We start from the raw sequence: 21,818 nt of genomic DNA, 5'->3' as shown, positions 1-21,818 counted from the left end.
TTTTGCAATCATTATATTATATATCCCAGTGAACTTTAAATTGCTAATTTTGCCCTTCTAACCTTTAATGCTTTTCCTTTTGGTCTGTGACATCATATGATTACAAACAGACTAGCTGAATCCTTCTAATCTCTATCTAGAACTGGAAAGTCTCTTTTCCCTACATGAGTCACGACTGTAAAGCAGTGGCAGGACAAGATAATTTGGTGCCTTAGGGTCACACTAGGTTTGGGGAAGTACTAAGTAAACAGCAAATGGGAAGGGAAGAGAAACCCTGTGTCTAGGGAAAGGGAAGATGGTGACCCCTAACTAAACCTGCTGCTGATCACTGGGGTCCCTCACTAGAGATGAGCGAACCTTTCAAGGCTTGGTTTGCCAAACCCAACTGAACAAACACTACATTCGCCAAACTGTTCACCGAACCGAACTCCAAACCTTATCGAACCTTTTCAAATCCTATTGAATTCAATGGGAGGCTAAGTGTAAGGCAGAGAAAACACCTTTAGGGGAAGTTAAAAACCTTCCAAAACAGCAAAAAAAGTAACTTTTACAGTGCAGTACTACTATTTTCGCATAGCCATTAGCTTCCTAGACTATTGACATAAGAAATATAGATGTGGATGAGAAATAGGTGTAGGGCTGGTGCTGTCATACCCATGCCAGTACAGACAAAACAAAACTTGGAGACCAATCTTTTAGTCTTAACATTTAAAAACCATTCAGACAGACAGCAGGACAGTAGCATCAATTGCCCCCACCCCGCCCACCCCCATTTCCCCATAGTGTGTTTGCAAAGCAGGGAATTAAGGCCCATGCAACACAGAGGATGTGAGCTGGCATGTTAATTTTGAAAAGTGAGCACACATCAACCGAGCCTTCTGCAGCAGCTCATCCAGGTTGGAATTGTGGCGCCCTGGACAAGCCAGGTCGTCACAGGTACTGCAACAACACACCCCACACCCCGGCTAGGCACACCGAAGTCAGACAAAAATCCTTGTTGCCTCCCTCCAGGGGCTGATGTCCACACCAGGGGGTGGAGCCAGGCGGTTGGCCCCACCCACCGAGGAGTTCACAGTCCTGGAGGCGGGAAAAGGAAGTCAGATCAGTTAGGGAGTTGTGGAGTTGAGGAGTAAAGTGGTAGTGGAGCAGACTGACCGTGTCCGGGTGCGTGGCCCGGGCACATACAGCAAGGTTGGCAGATGGTGGTGACCGTCTGCAGGAGAGGCTGATTGACGTGAGTGACGTAAGGACCGGGGACGGGCGGTGGCCCGCCGGTACCGGATCGGGGGCGAAGAGAAGCCAGCACCATTCGGCAGGGCCTACGGACCCCGACCAGGCTTGGAGTCGCCGTAAAACTGGTCAAATCCGTTAGCGAAGGGAACCTCCGGGGTTTCCCAGCAGTCAAGACCCGATTGAAGGCAACCGCTCAAACCGTGAAGGGAAATACAATCACCGCCAAGGCTACAGTTCCCAGGGCCAGAGCCTGCGGGCAAAAGGGGCTCACTCAGCATCCATCCAAGCTGGGGAGCGGGTTACCGGTGGGAAGCCACCAGAACCGAGAACTTAACACAGGTGCAGGGAAAGGCAGTCACCGCCAACCTACCGGGAGAAGAACCACCGCAGCCGTTTCTTTTACCGGAGACTTTGCATTCATCATTGGCTGAGTGAGTACAACCGTGCCATGCGGCACCGCGCTGCCCCCGCGACCCTGCACCTCACCAGGCCCCGTGACCCACTGGCCATTCCTCCCTCACCTGGCCCCGGGACAACCAACTCCCCTACCCACGGAGGGGAAGAACAACATCCAATCTGCTCCCTGTCATCGCTCCCGGGATCCCCTTCCAGAGCAGCGGTGGTGTCACAACCTCACCACAACCATGGGTGGCGTCACAGACAATAAATCCCCAAAACCATACCATTCTCCCCTTTCACTCACGGGCGAGGAGCGCCGCTCGAGTCCCCGGGATCCGGCCCACCGCTCGAGCCACCGACCGAGCGAGCAGCAGCAGCAGCCGGACCCGAGCAGTGGGTGAGCGCAGCGCCCTCCCTGCCCGCGACAGAGTTGTGCCCCAGAAATTTCTGTACAACCAGAATGATCAATGCAATGCACACCCACCAGATTTCCACCATTCTCACACACAGCCTTCCCTGGCTCCAGGTTCAGTGGAGACAGCCATTGATCAGCCTGGATAGTGGTCCACAATGTAGCAGCTGTGTGACTGATTCTCTAATGATAATTACTTTGAGCACTGCCTAATTGCGTTGACTTACACGCAGGATGTGGGCTAGAATTTTCATTGTAAAAATCAAAAGATGCATGAGTGACAGGTGTAGGCCTGTTGTTCCCAGAACGCTGCCACTACAGACAAAAGACAATTTGGAGACCCTACTTGGAGTCTCCACTTTTCTAAAAATTAAGGTCAGGTAACAGGAAAAATGGAAACAATTTGTACATACTAAAAATAGTCTAAAAAAGCAACCTAGATGCTTGGAACCAGACCTGTAACAGAGCCTGAACCAACATTTCTAAGTTCACCAGAGACAGCAAGATGACAGACTAACGTAGGCCTGTTGCTCCCAGAACCCTGCCACTACAGACAAAAGACAATTTGGAGACCCTACTTGGAGTCTCCACTTTTCTAAAAATTAAGGTCAAGCAACAGGAAAAGTGGCAACAATTGGTACAGACTAAAAATTGTCCAACAAAGCAACCTGTATGCTTGGGACCGGCCCTGTAACAAGGACTGAACCAACATTTCTACCTTTTTCAGAGACAGCAAGATGACAGACAGGCGTACGCCTTTTGCTCTCAGAACCCTGGCACTACACCATTGCCTAGTATGCAGAGTCTAGGACTGGCATGGCAAAGTTTGGACATCCACGACTTGTTCATCTTTATGAAAGTTAGGCAGTCTATGCTTTCAGGGGACAGCTGGATGCACTTATCTGTCAATATATCACCAGCAGTGATGAAGACACGTTCTGAGAGAACACTGGTGGCTGGGCAGGACAAAACTTCAAAGGTGTGACTGGTGAGCTCAGGCTACTCTTCCATTTTTGAAGACCAAAATGCAAAAGTATCCAATCCCCCACTTATGGCATGTTTATTGAGCTCTAGATATTCCTTCACCATCCTCTCCAGTCGTTCACTGTGTCAAAATTCTACTCTGTTCTGCTGGTAAATACTAAAGAAAAAAAACGATTAAATGCCTATATATTTTTTCTATATAAAAAGATTTTTATTAAATTACTCATTATTAAAATATATATATAATATTTTAAGTTCATTGGTGGAGCAACATACATATGTATCAATTGCATAATTTAGAAAGGTACGGGATCACATTTCATATAAAACAAAAATAGCTCTGCTCATGCTGCAATAAAGTAATATACCACTAGGGGGGTCAATAAATATCTTACTTGACAGGGGTCTTTAATTATCAAGTCCCATAGTTATAGACAAAAAGTAATACAGCACTAGGGGTTGTGGAGACCCGGGGGTCAGTGGGTGCTCTCGTCTGCTGGCCCGGCCGCCTTTAGAAAGACAGCATGGCTAAGGGCTCATCCCAACTGAACGCCGATCTCCTTAACCGTGGGCGGAACACTACTCAGACAACACAGGGTGAGGGAATCACATAGTAAGACTTTATTGGATCCCCAAACAATTAACGGCACATAACACATAACCAGCAAAACACAAATGTAACAGGCAACAGAGTCTCACCCTTCCACTGGCTCACCAGGGATTAGAATGTCCGTGCCTCAGAGCTTCCAGGGCTACTTACTCCAATCCAGCAGCACCCCGCTTTCGGCAGGCACCCATCGTGAATGGAATAACGCCAGATTTAGGAAGCTGACTGAGGTCTGCAAAGTCTGTAGTCAGATGATTGTCCCAAGCTGGATTCCTTCCTTATGTAGTCCTTGATATCAAAGCCGAATCCTTGCATTCGATGCTGAAGTCCATATAGTATTATAATCCAGGTTTGCTTATGGCTTTCCAATCGGATCTGCAGGTCATAGATTGGTAGCATGTAGCAAGAGTCTCTCTGAGCAATGGACAGTCCTCCTTCTTATACCCCTGAGCTCTCCATTCAGACCATTGAGGTCTTCACAATTGGTGGAAAAGACTGGGCTCTTATTGGATGAATTTCAAGCTGCATGGATAATGTTCATTTAAATGATGTGGATAGAAAGACTGAGGATATTTACATGTATTCTGAAATGCACAGACTAGACAATGGCCACTGAGGTAATTTACATTAGATTAGCAATACACAACTACCTTACAATGATTGCTCAGAAGGGTCTGGCAGACACAATAATTTAGCAAACATGAGTTAACACACAGAAGAACAATACATCTGGCTAATGTAAGAAATTTAACCCCCTTTCACACATTGAAAAAGTCTGTGTCGTCACAGGGGTCACTAAAGATCTTACTAGACAGGGATCATTAAATATAATTTCCCATTGGTTAAAAACACAGTCTAATTAGCCTATATCGCAATGGAGACTGTAATAGGAGTCCATTGAGGCACTCACATATTCACCTCAAATAGGCAAAGTACGATTAGTTGGTAACCCCCCGAGGAAGCCCACACAAAACGTGCGTTGGGGTTGTGGTGATGCTCATTGCTGACAAAGGATTTTATGGGTGAGTGTTAAATTGGCATTGGTTACCGTTATGTTCATTCATTCTGACAGGCTGATGTGTTCCTGCATGTAATATGCGTTTTGACTACAATGCCTACTCAATAGTTTAACCCTCCTCGCTTTAGTCTTAGCACTGGCACTTTACCATTTTTTTCTCCTGTCCTGCACTATGCACTTTTAATTGTGTATGTTATGTATTCTACATGTATAATTATATTTAAATAAAGATTGTCATTTTTTTGGTAAAATCATGGTGATTTCATGACTTCACTTTTCTATTGGTTTACAAGGTACAATTAGTTGCAGTGTGTAGCAAGAGATCACCACAGTCCGGCACCTGACATGTTTCGGCTTCCAAAAGTCCTTCGTCAGGGAGGGTATTTTGGAGCAAACACGGAAAAGCACCAAGCAGACCTTTTTTAGCTTGTTTAATAGAAAATTTTCAGCAGGCACTAATATGAATACCTATAAATCTGTTTCACTGTGTAATTTTCACTGCCAACTGTTTGGCAGGCACTTCAAGTACCAGTCCTTATTTTGATAATTTAATGTGCCATTCCTTGCACACACACACTTTTGCATATACTGCATTAGAGATTAGTGAATTTGTTCAACAAAGGTTTGCAAATTTCAAATTCGGTATGAGACGATCGGGTTCGGTGACCCTGAGCCCCTCCCCAAAAGTCGATAATGTTCATTTTTGTTCGTTTACTGCCCTCGAACGCTGGCTGCGTTTCCAAAAATGCTTTTATTAATAGCATTTTCTACTTTTGGATAGGATTGTGGTGCTGTTTGATGTGGGGATGTGTAAAAGTAGTGGAGGAGGCGGGGACTCTCGAACGGGAGAAGCCAGATGAGCACGGCGCCATTTTTTTTTCATAATTTTATTTGTTGATTGCTGCAACCAATCATGGTGCAGTAAACATTCACAAGATTCAAACAGAAGGGCTTCTGTGATTGGTTGCCTAATGCGGGCGTCACACGGGACGATCTATCGTGTGATCGCACGAGCGATCGCACCCGCCCCCATCGTTTGTACGTCACGGGCAATTAGTTGCCCGTGTCGCACAAAGTCGTTAAACCCCCGTCACACGTACTTACCTGCTGAGCGACGTCGCTGTGGGCGGTGAACATCCACTTCCTGAAGGGGGTGGGACATTCGGTGTCACAGCGACATCACACAGTGGCCAGCCAATAGAAGCGGAGGGGCAGAGATGAGCGGGACGTAAACATCCCGCCCACCTCCTTCATTCCGCATTGCTGGCGGGACGCAGGTAAGCTGTGTTCATCGTTCCCGGTGTGTCACGCGGAGCGATGTGTGCTGCCCCAGGTACGATGAACAACCGGCGCAGAGAAGAAGAAACGACTTTTTGAAAATGAGCGACGTGTCAACGAGCAACAATAAGGTCAGTATTTTTGCACGTTGACCGTGGCTCGTAGCTGTCACACGCTACGATATATCAAACCATACCGGATGTTCTGTCCCCACTTAAAGGTGATAGAAGGCGCGTAGTTGTGAGAGGTTGTGAGAATCTTACCTTCGTTTTTCCTATAGATGAGGCAGACAGGACCAGAGCGCTCCAGAGTTAAACATGCACATGCTGAGATGAAACAATGGTGGTTTATCTTCTCCAAAGGTTAAGGACATGCAGAAGTACAGCGGTCCAAGTACTTGGCATTGTAGTTCTCCTGTGATGCTTGTCTCTGAAGCTACTACGGTCAGAAGACTTTGCTTCTAGCAGCTCCAATAAGGGATGTTGTTCTCACAAACTCTGGTTTGGAATGAACATACCAGGATGTGATGCAAGAGGGTCATCAGACACTCCCATGGGCTGGACAAAAGAAACAGAGGATCCGAAAAGTCTGACCAGTAGATGGCAGCAGAGACAAGCATGAAAAACATTAAATAACAGTTTTAACTAAGACAAATAGAAACAGCACACCGGATGTGCGTCACTTACAACGTGACCCCACCGACATATCGCACGATATATCGGCTCGTGTGACGCCCGCATAAGTCACATGTCCATGTGCATATAAATCGCAGACATGTTGGCTCGGCACCATTTTGTGAATTTGAAACATTAGGGAAACTGCTGCCAATGAGGCTGCTAGACAGTAAGCTTAGGTAGACGAAATATGCTAGGCAGTTCAGATAGATAGGAGAGCGATAGTTTACAATAGGGATGTGCAGTGTGGGTGATCTTAGCTAGTGGTTTAATGCTAAGTAGTTCATATAGATAGGAGAGTGATAGTTTACAATAGGGACATGCAGTGTAGGGAAAGGTGTGTTTGCCACATATTGGTACATTTTATGATCGAAATAGGGATTGTTACTTGTAGTGCCTGCTAAAGAGTTGTCAGTGAAGCATATAAATAAGTATTGCTATGTATTACTGGCTGCTAAAAAGTATGCAAACACAGTCATAGGTCTTGTTACTTGTTAGTACGTGGCCTAAAAAGATAGCAAGTGAATTATCTAAAAAGTGGTTCTTGGCAATTTTAATTGACTGGTGAAAAATTTGCAAACACAGTTATAAGTATTGTTACTTAGTGCCTGTCCTTACAAAAATCCTAGGGAAATATCTAAAAATTGGTCCTGAGCAATTTTAATTGCCTGCTGAAAATTACGCAAACATATTTATAGGTATTGGTAGTTAGCCATGCGTGGCCGAAAAAGTTACTAGGGAAATATCTCAAAAGTGGTTCTTGCCAATTTTAATTGCCTGGTCAAAAATCTGAAAACACAGTTATAGGTATTGTTACTTAGGTGGCTGGCCTAAAAAATTTCCTAATTTCCTAGGCAAGTATCTAAAAAGTGGTACTTGCCAATTTTAATTGCCTCATCAAAATTCTGCCAACACAGTTATAGGTATTGTTACTTATTAGTGGCTGGCCTAAAAATTTCCTAGGGAAGTATCTAAAATGTGGTTCTGGGCAATTTTAATTGCCTGCTGAAAATTACCCAAACGCATTTATAGATATTTATAGTTAGCCATGCGTGGCTAAAAAAGTTGCTAGGGAAGTATCTAAAAAGTTACTCTGCCAATTTTAATTGCCTGGTCAAAATTCTGCTAACACAGTTATAGGTATTGTTGCTTGTTAGTGCCTGGCCTAAAAAAGGTGGTAAGGAAGTATCTAAAAAGTATTTCTTTGAAACTAAAATTGCCAGCTCTAAATTATGCAGTGAAATACATGTATAGGTATTGTTAGTGGTGCCTGCTGCTGGAGATTTGCTATTGAACAAGCTAAAAAGGTCTTCTTGGCAGTTTACCGTGTTTGCTCCAAATGACGCAGTGAAGTGCCTTTGTATGTAGTGGTACTTTTTAGTGCCAACTCAGGCAGGAAATAAATAATTTATCTTTTGTGTCACGTGTCTGACAGGTGTGGGTGTAGGGTTACATAACATGTGTTTCAAAGGAAAAGGGCACATTAACCATTATTAGTAAATCATGATGAGGTTGTTGTGGAAGGGGGAAAAGGCGGGGTGTTGGAGTTTGAGGAGGAGGGTTCCCCTCGGATGGGTTGGTAGAAACACCTGCACAAGGATGGTGTTTGGCTTGGCTGTGGGTGATGATGGTAACAAACTGGCTGGATAGTCCTTGTCCTAGGTCATTCTCCAAAATGACTGGTGTGAGCAGGCAATCCACAAGCCCTACTTCCACTTCCCTCTGGGTGGTATCCGAAACAACCGGCTTGGTGCGGCCATCCATGAACCCCACTTCAATTTCCTCCTGGTTAGTCCCCAAAATAACAGGTGTGGGGATGCTGTCCATAAGCTCCATATGGACCTCTTCCTGGTCACACACCAAAATAATAGGTGGGGGGATGCTGTTCATAAGCTCCACATCAGCCTTGCTCTGGTCAGTCTCCACAATGACAGGTATGGGGAGGCTGTTAACAATCCCCACATTGATCACTTCCTGGTTGGTCCCCAAAATATCAGGTGTGGGGAGGCTGTTCACAAGTCCCACATCGATCGCTTCCTGGTTAGTCCCCAAAATACCAGGTGTGAGGAGGCTGTCCACAAGCTCCACCTCGACCTCTCCCTGGTCGGTCCTTAGGTCCAACTGCACACATGCCAGAGGGATGTCCGAGCGCTGGCCCTCAGCCAGGGAGATGGATAATTGGGAATCTGGTAAATGGTCTTCTGGGGAAACAATAACTGGGCTTACCAGGGTAATGGAGGCACTAATGTCTCGTAGTCCCTGGCTCTGTATGTCACAGACCTTTACCGGCTGAGCTGGCTGATGGGCTTCAAGCCTGGGGCCTCGGTTTTTGAGGCAATCTTTATCCATATGTCCAAGGCGCCCACATGTATAACAGTGCCATAAATTGGCAAATCACACGCCCTGTTTGTAGACCTTTGTTTTGCTGCAGCTTCTACTGGTAGCAGGACCATCCTTCTCGAGAGGCTGGTGTTAGCAGTATGGCAGCTGGAACCCCATAAACATATTCCAGAACCCAAGCCCTCTCTTCTCTTGAGGACTTAGGCCCCAATGCAGCCAACAATGCTGTGGCTTGGGCCATTTTGGACCAAGTTGATTCCCGATTGTCACTAGATCCATGATGTGGCACATAGTTTAAATCCTCTGGGTCAATATCGGCGGGATCCTAATCGTCCTCTGCATCATTCTGGGCATGCCAACAGACTAATTTCTGGATCAAGTCCGACCGAGTGTCAGCGTATCTGTAGTCAATCTTTCGCATCTGACACAGATCCTGTAGCATCCATTTACTGCTGCGGTTGTAACTCCTCTCTGGTCCTTGTCCCATGACTGAGCTGGTGGGGTTGGACATAGCAGCGTCTGAAACCTCAATGCCTCCCCTATGGCCTGCTGGGTATGCTTATGTGCCTCCCTGGTTGTTGAGCCCTGGACGGAGTCCGCGAACACTAGTCCTCTGCAGCTCCCCTGGGTAAACCAGGCTGAGTAGTATCCCACTGCTGCCAACAATTGTGGAGACACGGGGCTCAGTAGGTGCTCTCGTCCGCTGGCCCGGCCGCCTTTAGAAAGACAGCATGGCTCAGGGCTCATCCCAACTGAACGCACAACCTCCTTAACCGTGGGCGGAACACTACTCAGACAACACGGGGTGAGGGAATCACAATATTAAGACTTTATTGGATCCCCAAACAATTAACGGAACATAGCACATAACCAGCAACACACACAAATGTAACAGGCAACAGAGTCTCACCCTTCTGCTGGCTCACCAGGGATTTGAATGTCCGTGCTTCAGAGCTTCCAGGGCTACTTACTCCAATCCAGCAGCACCCCTCTTTCGGCGGTCTGCAAAGTCTGTAGCCAGGTGACTGGATTGTCCCAACCTGGGTTTCCTCCTTAAGTAGTCTCTGGTTGGAGCCAAAGTCCCTAGACTGAGTCCACAAGGTATCCTGGTTATGATCCCCTAGCCAGCTCCTAAGAGCTTAGACTGGATCCATCAACATCCATCAACAACTGGTGACTTAAAGAAGTCCCTTTTTATAGCCATAGTCTTCCCTTCGATCTACTGTGCCCTTAGCGGATTGGTTGTACAAGGTTGCTTCTCTTATTGGATGAATTTCAAGCTGCATGGATAATGTTCATTTAAATGATGTGGATAGAAAGACTGAGAATATCTACATGTAGTCTGGAATGCACAGACTAGACAATGGCCACTGAGGTAATTTATATTAGATTAGCAATACACAACTACATTACAATGATTGCTTGGAAGGGTCTGGAGAAACAATAGTTTAGCAAACATGAGTTAACACACACAAGAACAATACGTCTGGCTAATGTAAGAAATTTAACCCACGACACATATTGAAAAAGTCTGTGTCGTCACAGTACGTATGGGAATTTCTATTAGTCAAAGGAATAGTGGGAAACGCCGGCTCATCCTATCCCAAAAGAAATAAGAACAACTTCCGTTACTGGACGACATACTCCACTATATATCTTTGGTAGCCGCACATCGCTTCAACTTCGATATTAGGCTGATAAAGAGCAGGTGCTAGAGTGGATGGCAAGGGCTGTATCTTCCTCCACCTCAACATCACACACACTTCATTCCCCAGATGATACCCTAATTACACTTGTTTGCCCCTGCGTCAAAGTTCTTAAAATGGCAAACTGACTGTGGGGAACCACACATGGGCAAGTCTGCAGAGCTGTTCACACATTCTGTCCCATGGGCATCATAGGTCCACTCCAAAGATTCCTAGACTCTTGAGGAGGAAAGCAACTGCACCGATGCCCATCATCCAATCTTTGTAAGTTGGATCCTGGGTCAGACAAAGTAAGGACCCAGCAGGATCCTGACTCTCATCAACTGACCTTAACCCCTGGGGGTGGAGGTGATGATGATGAGACTAAGACACTTGAGGCGCACGCATAGTGTGCTGTGATGTCACAAGGAGGGGGACAATATAAAGCATGATGACGAGGTTGTAGATCCCACTTGGTGTGAACCCAGAGGCATGCAGCTGAGTAACTCAGGAGATGATGAGGAGTAGGAGGAAGGCAAGGATGTTATAGTGGCGATTCCTGCACAAACACATAGTGATGCAACCATGAGAAGCACTGCATCATCACCCACAACTCTGGCTGTGGCCAGCAGCGGTTGTGGGTCTGCAGTTTGCAGGAAGGGTTGAGTAGCCTCGGCCTTTTTTGAGACCACAAAAGATGACCCAACTTCTGTTATCTGCCAACGTTGTAAACAATGACTGAGTAGAGGGAAAAAAAATCAAATATTTTGACAACTATATGCATGAACAGACACATGTGCAACCAACATGCATTACTGTGGGACTCTCACTGCGCTAAAATGCGGACTAACGGGCAACAACAGGTTGCCAAATCAACATCATCTGCCACTTCTTCCTTCTCCTGCGTCATTGGCGAAACTATTCTAACACAGGTCTCCAACTGAGAACATCCTCTTGTGCATGCGCTGGAGTGGAGGTGAGTGAGGGCCCATCAGGTGTTCTGGAAGGGACGGTGCCTAGTGTTTTTGATCCATGTGAGACACCGAACACACCACATGTTTCTCAATACAGCATTCTATCTCCCACTACACCACCCTCCCAGTCCACCACTTGGTCATGTACACCATACTCCACCCTCTCTCAGCACAGCAGCCAGCCCTTGGTCACGCAGTTTTGGTCACGTAAAAAACCATTTCCTCCAACACATGGCAAAGCGAAGTGTTTGAACTTTACCATATCGAAACTGTTGGCCACGGAAATGCTGCCTTTCTGCCTGGTGGATATAGAGGGTTGAAAAACTCTGCGTCTTTCAGGGTGCATTTCACCACTGACACCTGGACAAGCAAGCATGGCCAGGGGACTTCTATCTCGCTGACTGGGCACTTGGTTACTCTGGTCGCTGCAGGTGGGGAAGGGGCTGCTTCCAAGTCTTAAAATCCCCAAAGCTTTCGGGACAAAGTTTTGGATCTACTGCTTCCCCTTCTGCTTCCTCTGTCTCCTCTAGGGCCTTCACCTGTGCCCTCAACTGCTCTCTTAATGTAACATGCATTCAGAGTGCAGACAGGATCCCCCACCTCCTAACAGCTCAGCGAGGGCTCAACGCAATCAGGCAGTGCTGAAATAAATTTGCATAGGAGAACTCAGTCACACAGCTGCAGAGTTGTCAACCGCTATCCGGGGCGAGTTTAATCAATGGCTGTCTCCACTAAACCTGGAGCTAGGGAAGGCCTGTGCGACAATGGTGCAAACCTTTTAGCGGCCCTACTTCTGGGCAACATCCCACATGTGCCTTGCATTGCTCATGTCCTGAATCTGGTTAGTGCCATCAGACTGCCCACCTGAAAGGACAGTATGTAGCCCTGAAAAGGCTTTTTGTTTTAGTTTGCAGTAGCAGTATAAGTATAAAAAGACTGTAACGTAATAACCCCTGCCTATTTACTTCTAATCCAAAACTATCCCTCCTTCAACAGCTATCACTACACTGAATGCCGGTAACAGCAGTTCTACTAAAGAAAGGACAGTATGTAGCCCTGAAATCGACTTTTGTTTTAATAGTGCAGCAGCGTTATACAGTTACTGCAATACCAATGCAACACTGCCTATATGCTTACTGTGAAGTTAGCTCTGTCTCCTACAACAACTCTCCCTGAAGTGATTCCAGAGGACAGTGGGCTGAGCTTTGCATCACTATGTTTTATACAGTATAAGACCTGATGATATCAAGCAGCTGGGCAATCACAGTAATGCCAATAGCCAATAGGGCTACAGCATTACCGTATATGGCAAGTGTGGCGCCCCTGTACTGATCAGGTCCACTGAGTACTGCACCCATGCTGGGTGAGTGCAAACAGGTAATCCAAAAAGCTGGAAGAGGGTGTGTACGCACAGGCACATAGTGACCAGGTCTCACACACCTTTGAGGGGACCCCTGGGCAGACCCAGGAGGGGGCGTGCCTACACATCCAATCAAGGGGTGCGGTAGAGAAGCTGGAAGCTAGGTTGCAGTGGCAGTCAGGAAAAGGAATTGGAGGTAGCCAGTCTGAAGTGGAGACACAGGAGAGCGGACACGCTAGTCAGACCCTGCACATGTAGTGGCCGTTGGCCGGGGAGAATGGTCACCAGAAGTTGGACAGAAATGCGCTGAGGAAGCAAGCTGGTCGAGTAAGATGCTGAGGAAGTCAGCTGGTCATGTACGGAGGCTCCTGGTGGCTAGGCACGCATGGGGACAGGTCCCTAGAGCCAGACATCTATTTAGTGGTCTGCTAAACCTGCCGGTGGGGTGGACAAGAAGTCCCACACCAACCAAAACAGAGTCCGAGCATCAGCAGCAATGAGGGGGCCCATAAGGAGGATCGAGCCTGGAGCCATCTTCCTTGGTCCATGCTGCCAGCAAACGGGCCAGAAAGGGGAGAAAAGGCAGTTGCGACTTCCCTGGATGAACCCCACGGTACTTTAAGTCAGGGGTTGTCCGAAACAAGATTGCTAGGAATGCGAGCTAACTGTCACCCTTATACCAGCCTGAAGGATACCTGGTTCTCTCTTGGTGTATCTCAGCATCGCCCAGGTGCCACTTGAAGCATTTGAAAGTGAGTAAAAACCAGTTGCAAGACACTTTGGACTGAGACTGAGTTATTCTGCGACCTGTTGTTCTCCACACATACACCCGAGCCCCCTGGTGCCATCCTCACTCTCGGAAGGCCACACCATCTGACTGTAGATTACATCAGCCCCAGACGCTCGTTAAAACTGCAGTGGCGGTCACCCATAACCTCGACCGCAAACCAAGAGTGGCATCGGGTGGCACGGTGGCTCAGTGGTTAGCACTACAGCCTTGCAGCGCTGGGGTCCTGGGTTCGAATCCCACCAAGGACACCATCTGCGAGGAGTTTGTATGTTCTCCCCGTGTTTGCATGGGTTTCCTCCGGGTACTCCGGTTTCCTCCCACATTCCAAAGACATACAGATAGGGAATTTAGATTGTGAGCCTCAATGGGGACAGTGTTACTGAGGTATATAAAGCGCTGCGGAATATGTTAGCGCTATATAAAAATAAAGATTTATTTTTTTTTTATTTATTTATCACGGCTCAGATGTAAATATCCTGACATACCTGTCGCTAGAGAAGATCCCAAAGAGTAGTCCCTGCGGCGTCCCTGGAGGTGGAGCGGTGTCCCTGAGGCGACCGCCGTGGCTGGGGCGACTCTTCTGGCGTCACGAACCAGATAAGGACTACACCTGTTTAAAGAGGTGACAGTGCGCCTTAGTGGTCCGATCAGAAAATTTGGACCGCCACCAAATTGACACTGGTAAAAGCGCGCGAATTTGAAGACTGCAGCCCGCGCAGAAGGAAAATACCACCCACGAAGAGGTGTGGCTGTTTTTAGAACCTCTGCAGCATTCTGGCCCCGCGAGAGGAGAAGATGGGGGTGGATCTGTCCCTGGACTGCGGGGATGCCCCAGTCCTGTGGGAGAAAAAGGACAAGAAACGAAACTGAGCGAGGAGTGGGAGCAGAACCTGTTGAGCAGCGAGAGAGGCAAGATGGCGTCAGCGGGAAGCGACCGCGAGGAGCTGGGATGGACCACGCCCATGACTGCTGCTGAGCTGGAGGCAGAAGTAGGAAGAATTGCCGACAGTAGGGAGGAACGGAGCAGGCAAGAGATAGCATCTTGGAAAAAGGAGATGATATCGGCAATAAGAAACCTGCAGATGTCGGTGCAGCGAGGCCCGTGTGGAGGTGCCTCCCACGCCCATCTGGAGTCATCACCGGCGATAGCAACCCTGCTGCGGGATATCTAAAGCCCAACCCTGGGTGAGTCCCACACTGCCCCTGCCCGACCGGGTATGCTGACCCCACTGGCGTTGTCACCAGAGGCCAGTGCGATGCCTGATGCGGTGTCCGGTGCGACGCCCGATGAGACGCCCGATGCGATGCCCGGTGCAACGCCTCTTGTCCCGGCCAGACCAGGCCGCAATGCCCCTTGTCCTGGCCAGACCAGACCAGGCCGCAACGCCTCTTGTCCTGGCCAGACCAGACCAGGTCGCAATGCCTCCTGTCCCAGTTGCCTGACCAGAGGTGGTCACAGCGCCCCAGCCGCTGACTGGAGGTCCCGTTCCTACGCTCCGGCATGAAGCAGACAAGGAAATGGCTCGGCTAAGGAGAGGACTAGAGGTTCGGTTCCCCGCACACCTGGTAGACATGTACCTGGTTCCTAAGCTGCCATCCCGACCTAAAGCGGTCCCAACACCCTCTCCGCTGGAGAGGGATCCATCACCCTGCCCGACTGCTAGAGGCTCGTCCACAGAGTTGCTACCAAATCGATTGGAGGAGGGCACAGCACCCTTAAAGAGAAAGGGAGGCCTGGAGGTCGCTCTGCAGTTCTCCCGACCACAGGAAGAGGTCGCAGCACACTCCACCAGGGAGGGAGATGAGATTCAGCCACCACTGCTGCTATTCCCCAACCGACCAGAGGAGGATGCAGCACCCTTAGAAAGAGAGGGAGGCCTGGAGGCCGCACTGATGTTCCCCCAACGACCGGAGGAGATTGCAGCACCCCCTGTCATCATAGTATCATAGTATCATAGTTTTTAAGGTTGAAGGGAGACTCTAAGTCCATCTAGTTCAACCTGTAGCCTAACATGTTGATCCAGAGGAAGGCAAAAAAAAACCCCAATGTGGCAAACAAGTTCCAATGGGGAAAAAATTTCCTTCCTGACTCCACATCCGGCAATCAGACTAGTTCCCTGGATCAATACCCTGTCATAAAATCTAATATACATAACTGGTAATATTACATTTTTCAAGAAAGGCGTCCAGGCTCTGCTTAAATGTTAGTAGTGAATCACTCATTACAACATCATGCGGCAGAGAGTTCCATAGTCTCACTGCTCGTACAGTAAAGAATCCTCGTCTGTGATTATGATTAAACCTTCTTTCCTCAAGACGTAGCGGATGCCCCCGTGTTCCAGTCGCAGGCCTTGGTGTAAAAAGATCTTTGGAAAGGTCTCTGTACTGTCCCCTCATATATTTATACATTGTGATTAGATCCCCCCTAAGCCTTCATTTTTCCAAACTAAATAACCCCAAGTTTAATAACCTGTCTTGGTATTGCAGCCCACCCATTCCTCTAATAATCTTGGTGGCTCTTCTCTGCACCCTCTCCAGTTCAGCTATGTCCTTCTTATATATCGGTGACCAGAATTGTACACAGTATTCTAAGTGTGGTCGCACTAGTGACTTGTACAGAGGTAGAACTATATTTTTTTCATGAACACTTATACCTCTTTTAATACATCCCATTATTTTATTAGCCCTGGCAGCAGCTGCCTGACACTGTCCACTAAAGTTAAGTTTACCATCCAACCATACACCCAAGTCTTTTTCTGTGTCTGTTTTACCCAGTGTTCTACGATTAAGTACATAATCATAAATGTTATTTCCTCTACCCAAGTGCATGAGGAGGAAATGTCGAGGAGGAAGAGCTGGCAGCATATAGTCAAAGCATGTATGTTACCTGGGAGCCGGCTGATGAACAGGTGATGGTGATGCAGAGACCAGCCCGCAGAGGACAGCGGCGTGTGAGATCGAGACACCCCCTTGAAAAGCCCACCCCAGAGAAAGAGCAAGTGGAGGCCAGAGACCTGCAGGAAAAGCAGTCCCTGCAGCAGACCGGGTTCCAGGCCAGAGGTCCCCTCCCCCCGTGGGGTAGTGGACGAATTCAACTGCCGCACAGGGTATGGCTTCATAGTGGAGTCCGGAGTAAAGGAGGGCATCTTTGTCTCCAGAAGAGATGCGCAGTCCCACCTACAGCGAGGACACCCAGGTCGAGACCTCTATGCAGGAGATGTTGTTGAATTCACCAGGCATATGGGTCAAAGAGGCTGGTTTGCCTTGGACGTGATACAGTGCCCTAAAGAATCCATGGCAAGTCCAAGCTCCAACGCCATTGTTCCTACCAGGTCCTCAGAATTGTCACCATTAGAGGATACTAAAGCTGCTATTTCCCAGAGTCAGAGCACTGAAAGCGAGAGCCCTGATCTTGAGAGAAGCAAGTCTGTGTAGTTTGAAAAGCAAAGTTCAAGATGTTTTAAAGTTAAACAACGTTTAAATGTTTAAGAAAATGTGCCCACAAGAACTTTTGTGTGAACTGTTGAAGTATTTCCTTCCTTTTAGCACCAGGTTACGTGCACTTTAAAAATAAGATGGACCACAGGCTATGAACTGGATATAGCCACAAACTCTCGCACTGTAAAAAGTTACCCCAGCGGTACCAACCTCAGAGCACGCCTGTTTATGGGGCCTGGCTCTGTACCACCAGGAAGCACACCTGTTGATGGGGCCTGCTGTCCAAAATTCCAGAGCACACCTGTTTATGGGGCATAGCTCTGCACCACCAGGGAGCATGCTTGTTTATGGGGCCTGCTCTCCAACACACGGAAGTTGGTACGCCTGTTTATGGGGCTTACCGTACGCCACCATCCTCAGGAGAGGAAGATTGGAGAAAAGGTCTGGGATAGAGCTGGCCCAGACCTGGTCACCATAGGGACCGGTGACCTGCCTTCTGGCAAGTCCTGAGACTTGTGTGTGGTGGGTGGTGAAGAATGGTACCTGGTATGATGTTTTTTTATGTGAATGCCTCCCCTGTGTGGGAGAAGTTGTATTAAAATTTTTTATTGTCTTTGCTGCCCGAGGACGTGCTGTTGATAACCAAGGAGGAATGTGGCACCCCTGACCTGGTCAGGCGCCACTGAGTACTGCACCCATGCTGGGTGAGTGCAAAAAGGTAATCCAAAAAGCTGGAAGAGGGTGTGTACGCACAGACACATGGTGACCAGGTCTCACACACTTTTGAGGGGACCCCTGGGCAGACCCAGGAGGGGGCGTGCCTCCACTGCCAATCAAGGGGTGCGGTAGAGCGGCTGGAAGCTAGGTTGCAGTGGCAGTCAGGAAAAGGAGCTGGAGGTAGCGAGTCTGAAGTGGAGACGCAGGAGAGCGGACATGCTAGTCAGACCCTGCACATATAGTGGCCGTTGGCCGGGGACAACGGTCACCAGTAGTTGGACAGAAAGACGCTGAGTAAGTCAGCTGGTCGTGTACGGAGGCTCCTGGTGGCTAGGCACGCACGGGGAACAGGTCCCTAGAGCCAGACATCCATTTAGTGGTCTGCTAAACCTTTTGGTGGAGGGGACAACAAGTCCCACACAAACCAAAACAGAGTCCGAGCATCAGCAGCAACGAGGGGGCCCATAAGGGGGATTGAACCTGGAGCCATCTTCCTTGGTCCACGCTGCCAGCAAACGGGCCAGAAAGGGGAGAAAAGGCAGTTGCGACTTCCTTGGATGAATCCCACGGTACTTTAAGTCAGGGGTTGTCCGAAACAAGATTGCTAGGAATGCGAGCTAACGGTCACCCTTATACCAGCCTGAAGGATACCTGGTTCTCTCTTGGTGTATCTCAGCATCGCCCAGGTGCCACTTGAAGCATTTGAAAGTGAGTAAAAACCAGTTGCAAGACACTTTGGACTGAGTTATTCTGCGACCTGTTGTTCTCCACACATACACTCGAGCCCCTGGTGCCATCCTCACTCTCGGAAGGCCACACCATCAGACTGCAGATTACATCAGCCCCAGATGCTCGTTAAAACTGCAGTGGCGGTCACCCATTACCCCGACCGCAAACTGAGAGTGGCGTCACGACTCAGATGTAAATAACCTGACATACCTGTCGCCAGAGAAGATCCCAAAGAGAAGTCCCTGCGGCGTCCCTGGAGGTGGAGTGGTGTCCCTGAGGCGACCGCCGTGGCTGGGGCGACTCACAAGCAAGCCACACATGTTGATTGGCTATCTTAAAGCCATAAAACATGGACTTGAGAATGGCGCTCAAGCACCTACGATACTCAATCAAGTAACGAATGTTTTCAGCACCCCGATGATCACACTTGCTCATCACTACTGTTTATAGCATTCTTTATTAAATTTAGCTAATTTTAGAACTCTTTTTAGCTATTCTCTTTTTTACTATTTTGAAAACTTTTCAATTTAAGAATTTGGACCTTACTTATAACACTACCTGTAAAAAGGGTTACAAATAACTTGTAATAGATACTACATGCTACTTACAAAAATGGGTCCCCAGTACACATTTCCACTGTAGACAGTAACACTGGTATATATAGTAAATGGCAAGAGAATTCCAAGCCCTATCTGACAGATGGCTGCGATGATCAGCAGAATCTGAAAAAAAGGATAAAAGCATAAAGGTCAAAAAATTCTTCATTGTTCAAAAGGAAAAAATAAAAGCCTACAATAAATGATGCATAGTCAAATTGGGATATAAATAACTATATTTATTTGTAACAAAATACTGATAATGGTATAAAATGTGAGGGAAACATATAGAGCATATATACAGCAATACTAGCATATATGGGTAAGCTACATTGCCACTCCATTTATATATTTATGTCACATTATATTGAATTCTCATCTTGATACCGCTTTTAATTGTAAATCTTTATTATCTATTTCTGTGTGACTTCATATAATTTTATTATGCTTGTCTCTTTCCCACAGTTATTATATATTACTATTGATGAGTGAGCATGCTCAGTATTGCTCGATACTTGTTCGAGCATTGTGGGCCTCCGGCACGCTTGTAACTTGACTGAGTAGCATGGGTGCTCGTGCGCCATGCTTGAGTCCATGCCCGGAATTTTTCATGGCTATTAGCTCATAAGCATGTGGGGATTGCCTGCCGTGCACAGTAATGATTGTTGACTCATGTGATTGGCCAACTGCACACGACATCAGGTTTTATATGAGACCTAGGGGAGTGATGCTCGACATACTCTCCTCTGGAAGCAGTTCAGGCAGAGTTGATATAGGAGAGAGAGCTTAGAATAGACCAAGGTTTGTACACTTATACCCATTGGTGCCTTTCATGTGGAACTAAAGGGTGTTTTTTGAGCCTTGCTTAACCTAATAAATAAATAATTTTTAAAAATGGCATGGCATTCCCACTATTTTTGATAACCAGTCAAGGTAAAGCAGACAGCTGTGGGCTGGCATTTTCAAGCTTGGAAGGCCCATGGTTATTTGGCCTTTTCCAGCTTAAAAATATCAGCCCACAGCCACCACAGAATTGACCAATTCTGGCGATTTTCCTGGCTCTTCCCAATTGTTCTGGTGCTGTGGCAATATATTTTTGGGGGGTTGATGGAAGCTATGTAATGTCAGCCCTGGTGTAATTAATGGAGAGGTGTCTATCACCCACATTACTAACCCAGTAATAAACCACCTTCCCCACACACACAGGAAAAAACAATTTATTTGAATAAAGACCCCCCCAAATTATTGTCATGCAGTGTTCTGCTCTGCATTCGCTAAGTGTCATGGCGGCATCAGGCTCTGATCACACTGCAGAGTCTGACATGCAATCTGGTATCTCTTAAGGCCCCGTTACATGCGTCGATTTATCGTGCGATCGCATGTGTGATCGCACCCGCCCCTATCATTTGTGCATCACGGGCAATTTGTTGCCCATGTCACACAAAGTCAGTCCCTCCTGGCACACGTACTTACCTCCCGAACGACCTCGCTGTGGGAGGACAACATCCTCTTTCTGAAGATGGAGGTACGTTCGGCGTCACAGCGACGTCACACAGCGGCCGCCCAATAGAAACGGAGGGTCGGAGATGAACGGGACGTAACATGCCGCTCACCTCCTTCCTTCCTCATTGCCGTCGGGACACAGGTAAGCTGTGTTCATCGTTCCCGAGGTGTCACGGAGCGATTTGTGCTGCCTCAGGAACGACGAACAACCTGCATCCAGGAATGTGACCGATATTTAGAAAATGAACAACGTGCAATGAGCAACGATAAGGTGAGTATTTTTGCTCATTAAAGCCCGCTTTACACACTGCAATGTATCTTACAATGTGTCAGCGGGGTCACGTCGTAAGTGACGCACATCCGGCATCGTAAGGTACATTGCAGTGTGTAACAGCTACGTGCGATTGTGATTGAACGGTAAAGCGTTCATCGCATGCACGTCGTTCATTCCTCATGAATTGAACGGCAGATTGTTCATCGTACCCGGGGTAGCACACATCGCAGTGTGTGACACCCCGGAAACGATGAACAGATCTTACCTGCGTCCTGCAGCTCCCGGCCGGTAATGCGGAAGGAAGGAGGCGGGCTAGATGTTTACGTCCCGCTTAGCTCCGCCCCTCCGCATCTATTGGATGGCTGCCGCGTGACGTCGCTGTGAAGCTGAACGTCCCTCCCACTTCAGAAAGTGGATGTTCGCCGCTCACAGCGAGGTCGTATGGACGCGTAAGTACGTGTGACGGGGGGTTACTCGTTTGTGCTGCACATTCAACAAATTGAACGTGCCGCACATACGATGGGGGCGGTTACAATTGCATACGATATCGTATGCAGAATCGTAACATGTAAAGCAGGCTTAACAGTCGCTCGTAGCTGTCACACGCTACGATATGTCAAATGATGCTGGATGTGTGTCACGGAATCCGTGACCCTGATGACATATCGCCCGATATATCGTAGCGTGTAACGGGGCCTTTTGTTGTTCAGCCAGAGCTGAGAGTCAACTGGTTCTTGTTCACTGCTCATTAGTCCAGCAGGAGTTAATTCCTGCTGAATTGTGAACTGCTGTTAGGAGCTCAGGATG

At 47.8% G+C, this 21,818-nt stretch overlaps 1 protein-coding gene across 2 annotated transcripts in view; it reads right to left on the bottom strand.

Moving 5' to 3' along the window:
• LOC142311168 (membrane-spanning 4-domains subfamily A member 8-like) overlaps positions 1-21,818 on the bottom strand; it is a 167,928-nt gene that overhangs the window by 105,751 nt on the left and 40,359 nt on the right. For both annotated transcript variants that reach the window (XM_075349349.1, XM_075349350.1), the window contains exon 3: positions 19,247-19,360. In XM_075349349.1, coding sequence (XP_075205464.1) covers positions 19,247-19,360 — 114 coding nt within the window. The remainder of the gene's footprint in view (positions 1-19,246; positions 19,361-21,818) is intronic.

This window comes from Anomaloglossus baeobatrachus, chromosome 5, assembly GCF_048569485.1.
Source record: "Anomaloglossus baeobatrachus isolate aAnoBae1 chromosome 5, aAnoBae1.hap1, whole genome shotgun sequence".
NCBI classification, from domain to species: domain Eukaryota; kingdom Metazoa; phylum Chordata; class Amphibia; order Anura; family Aromobatidae; genus Anomaloglossus; species Anomaloglossus baeobatrachus.
This window is presented reverse-complemented; position numbering and strand designations above follow the sequence as displayed.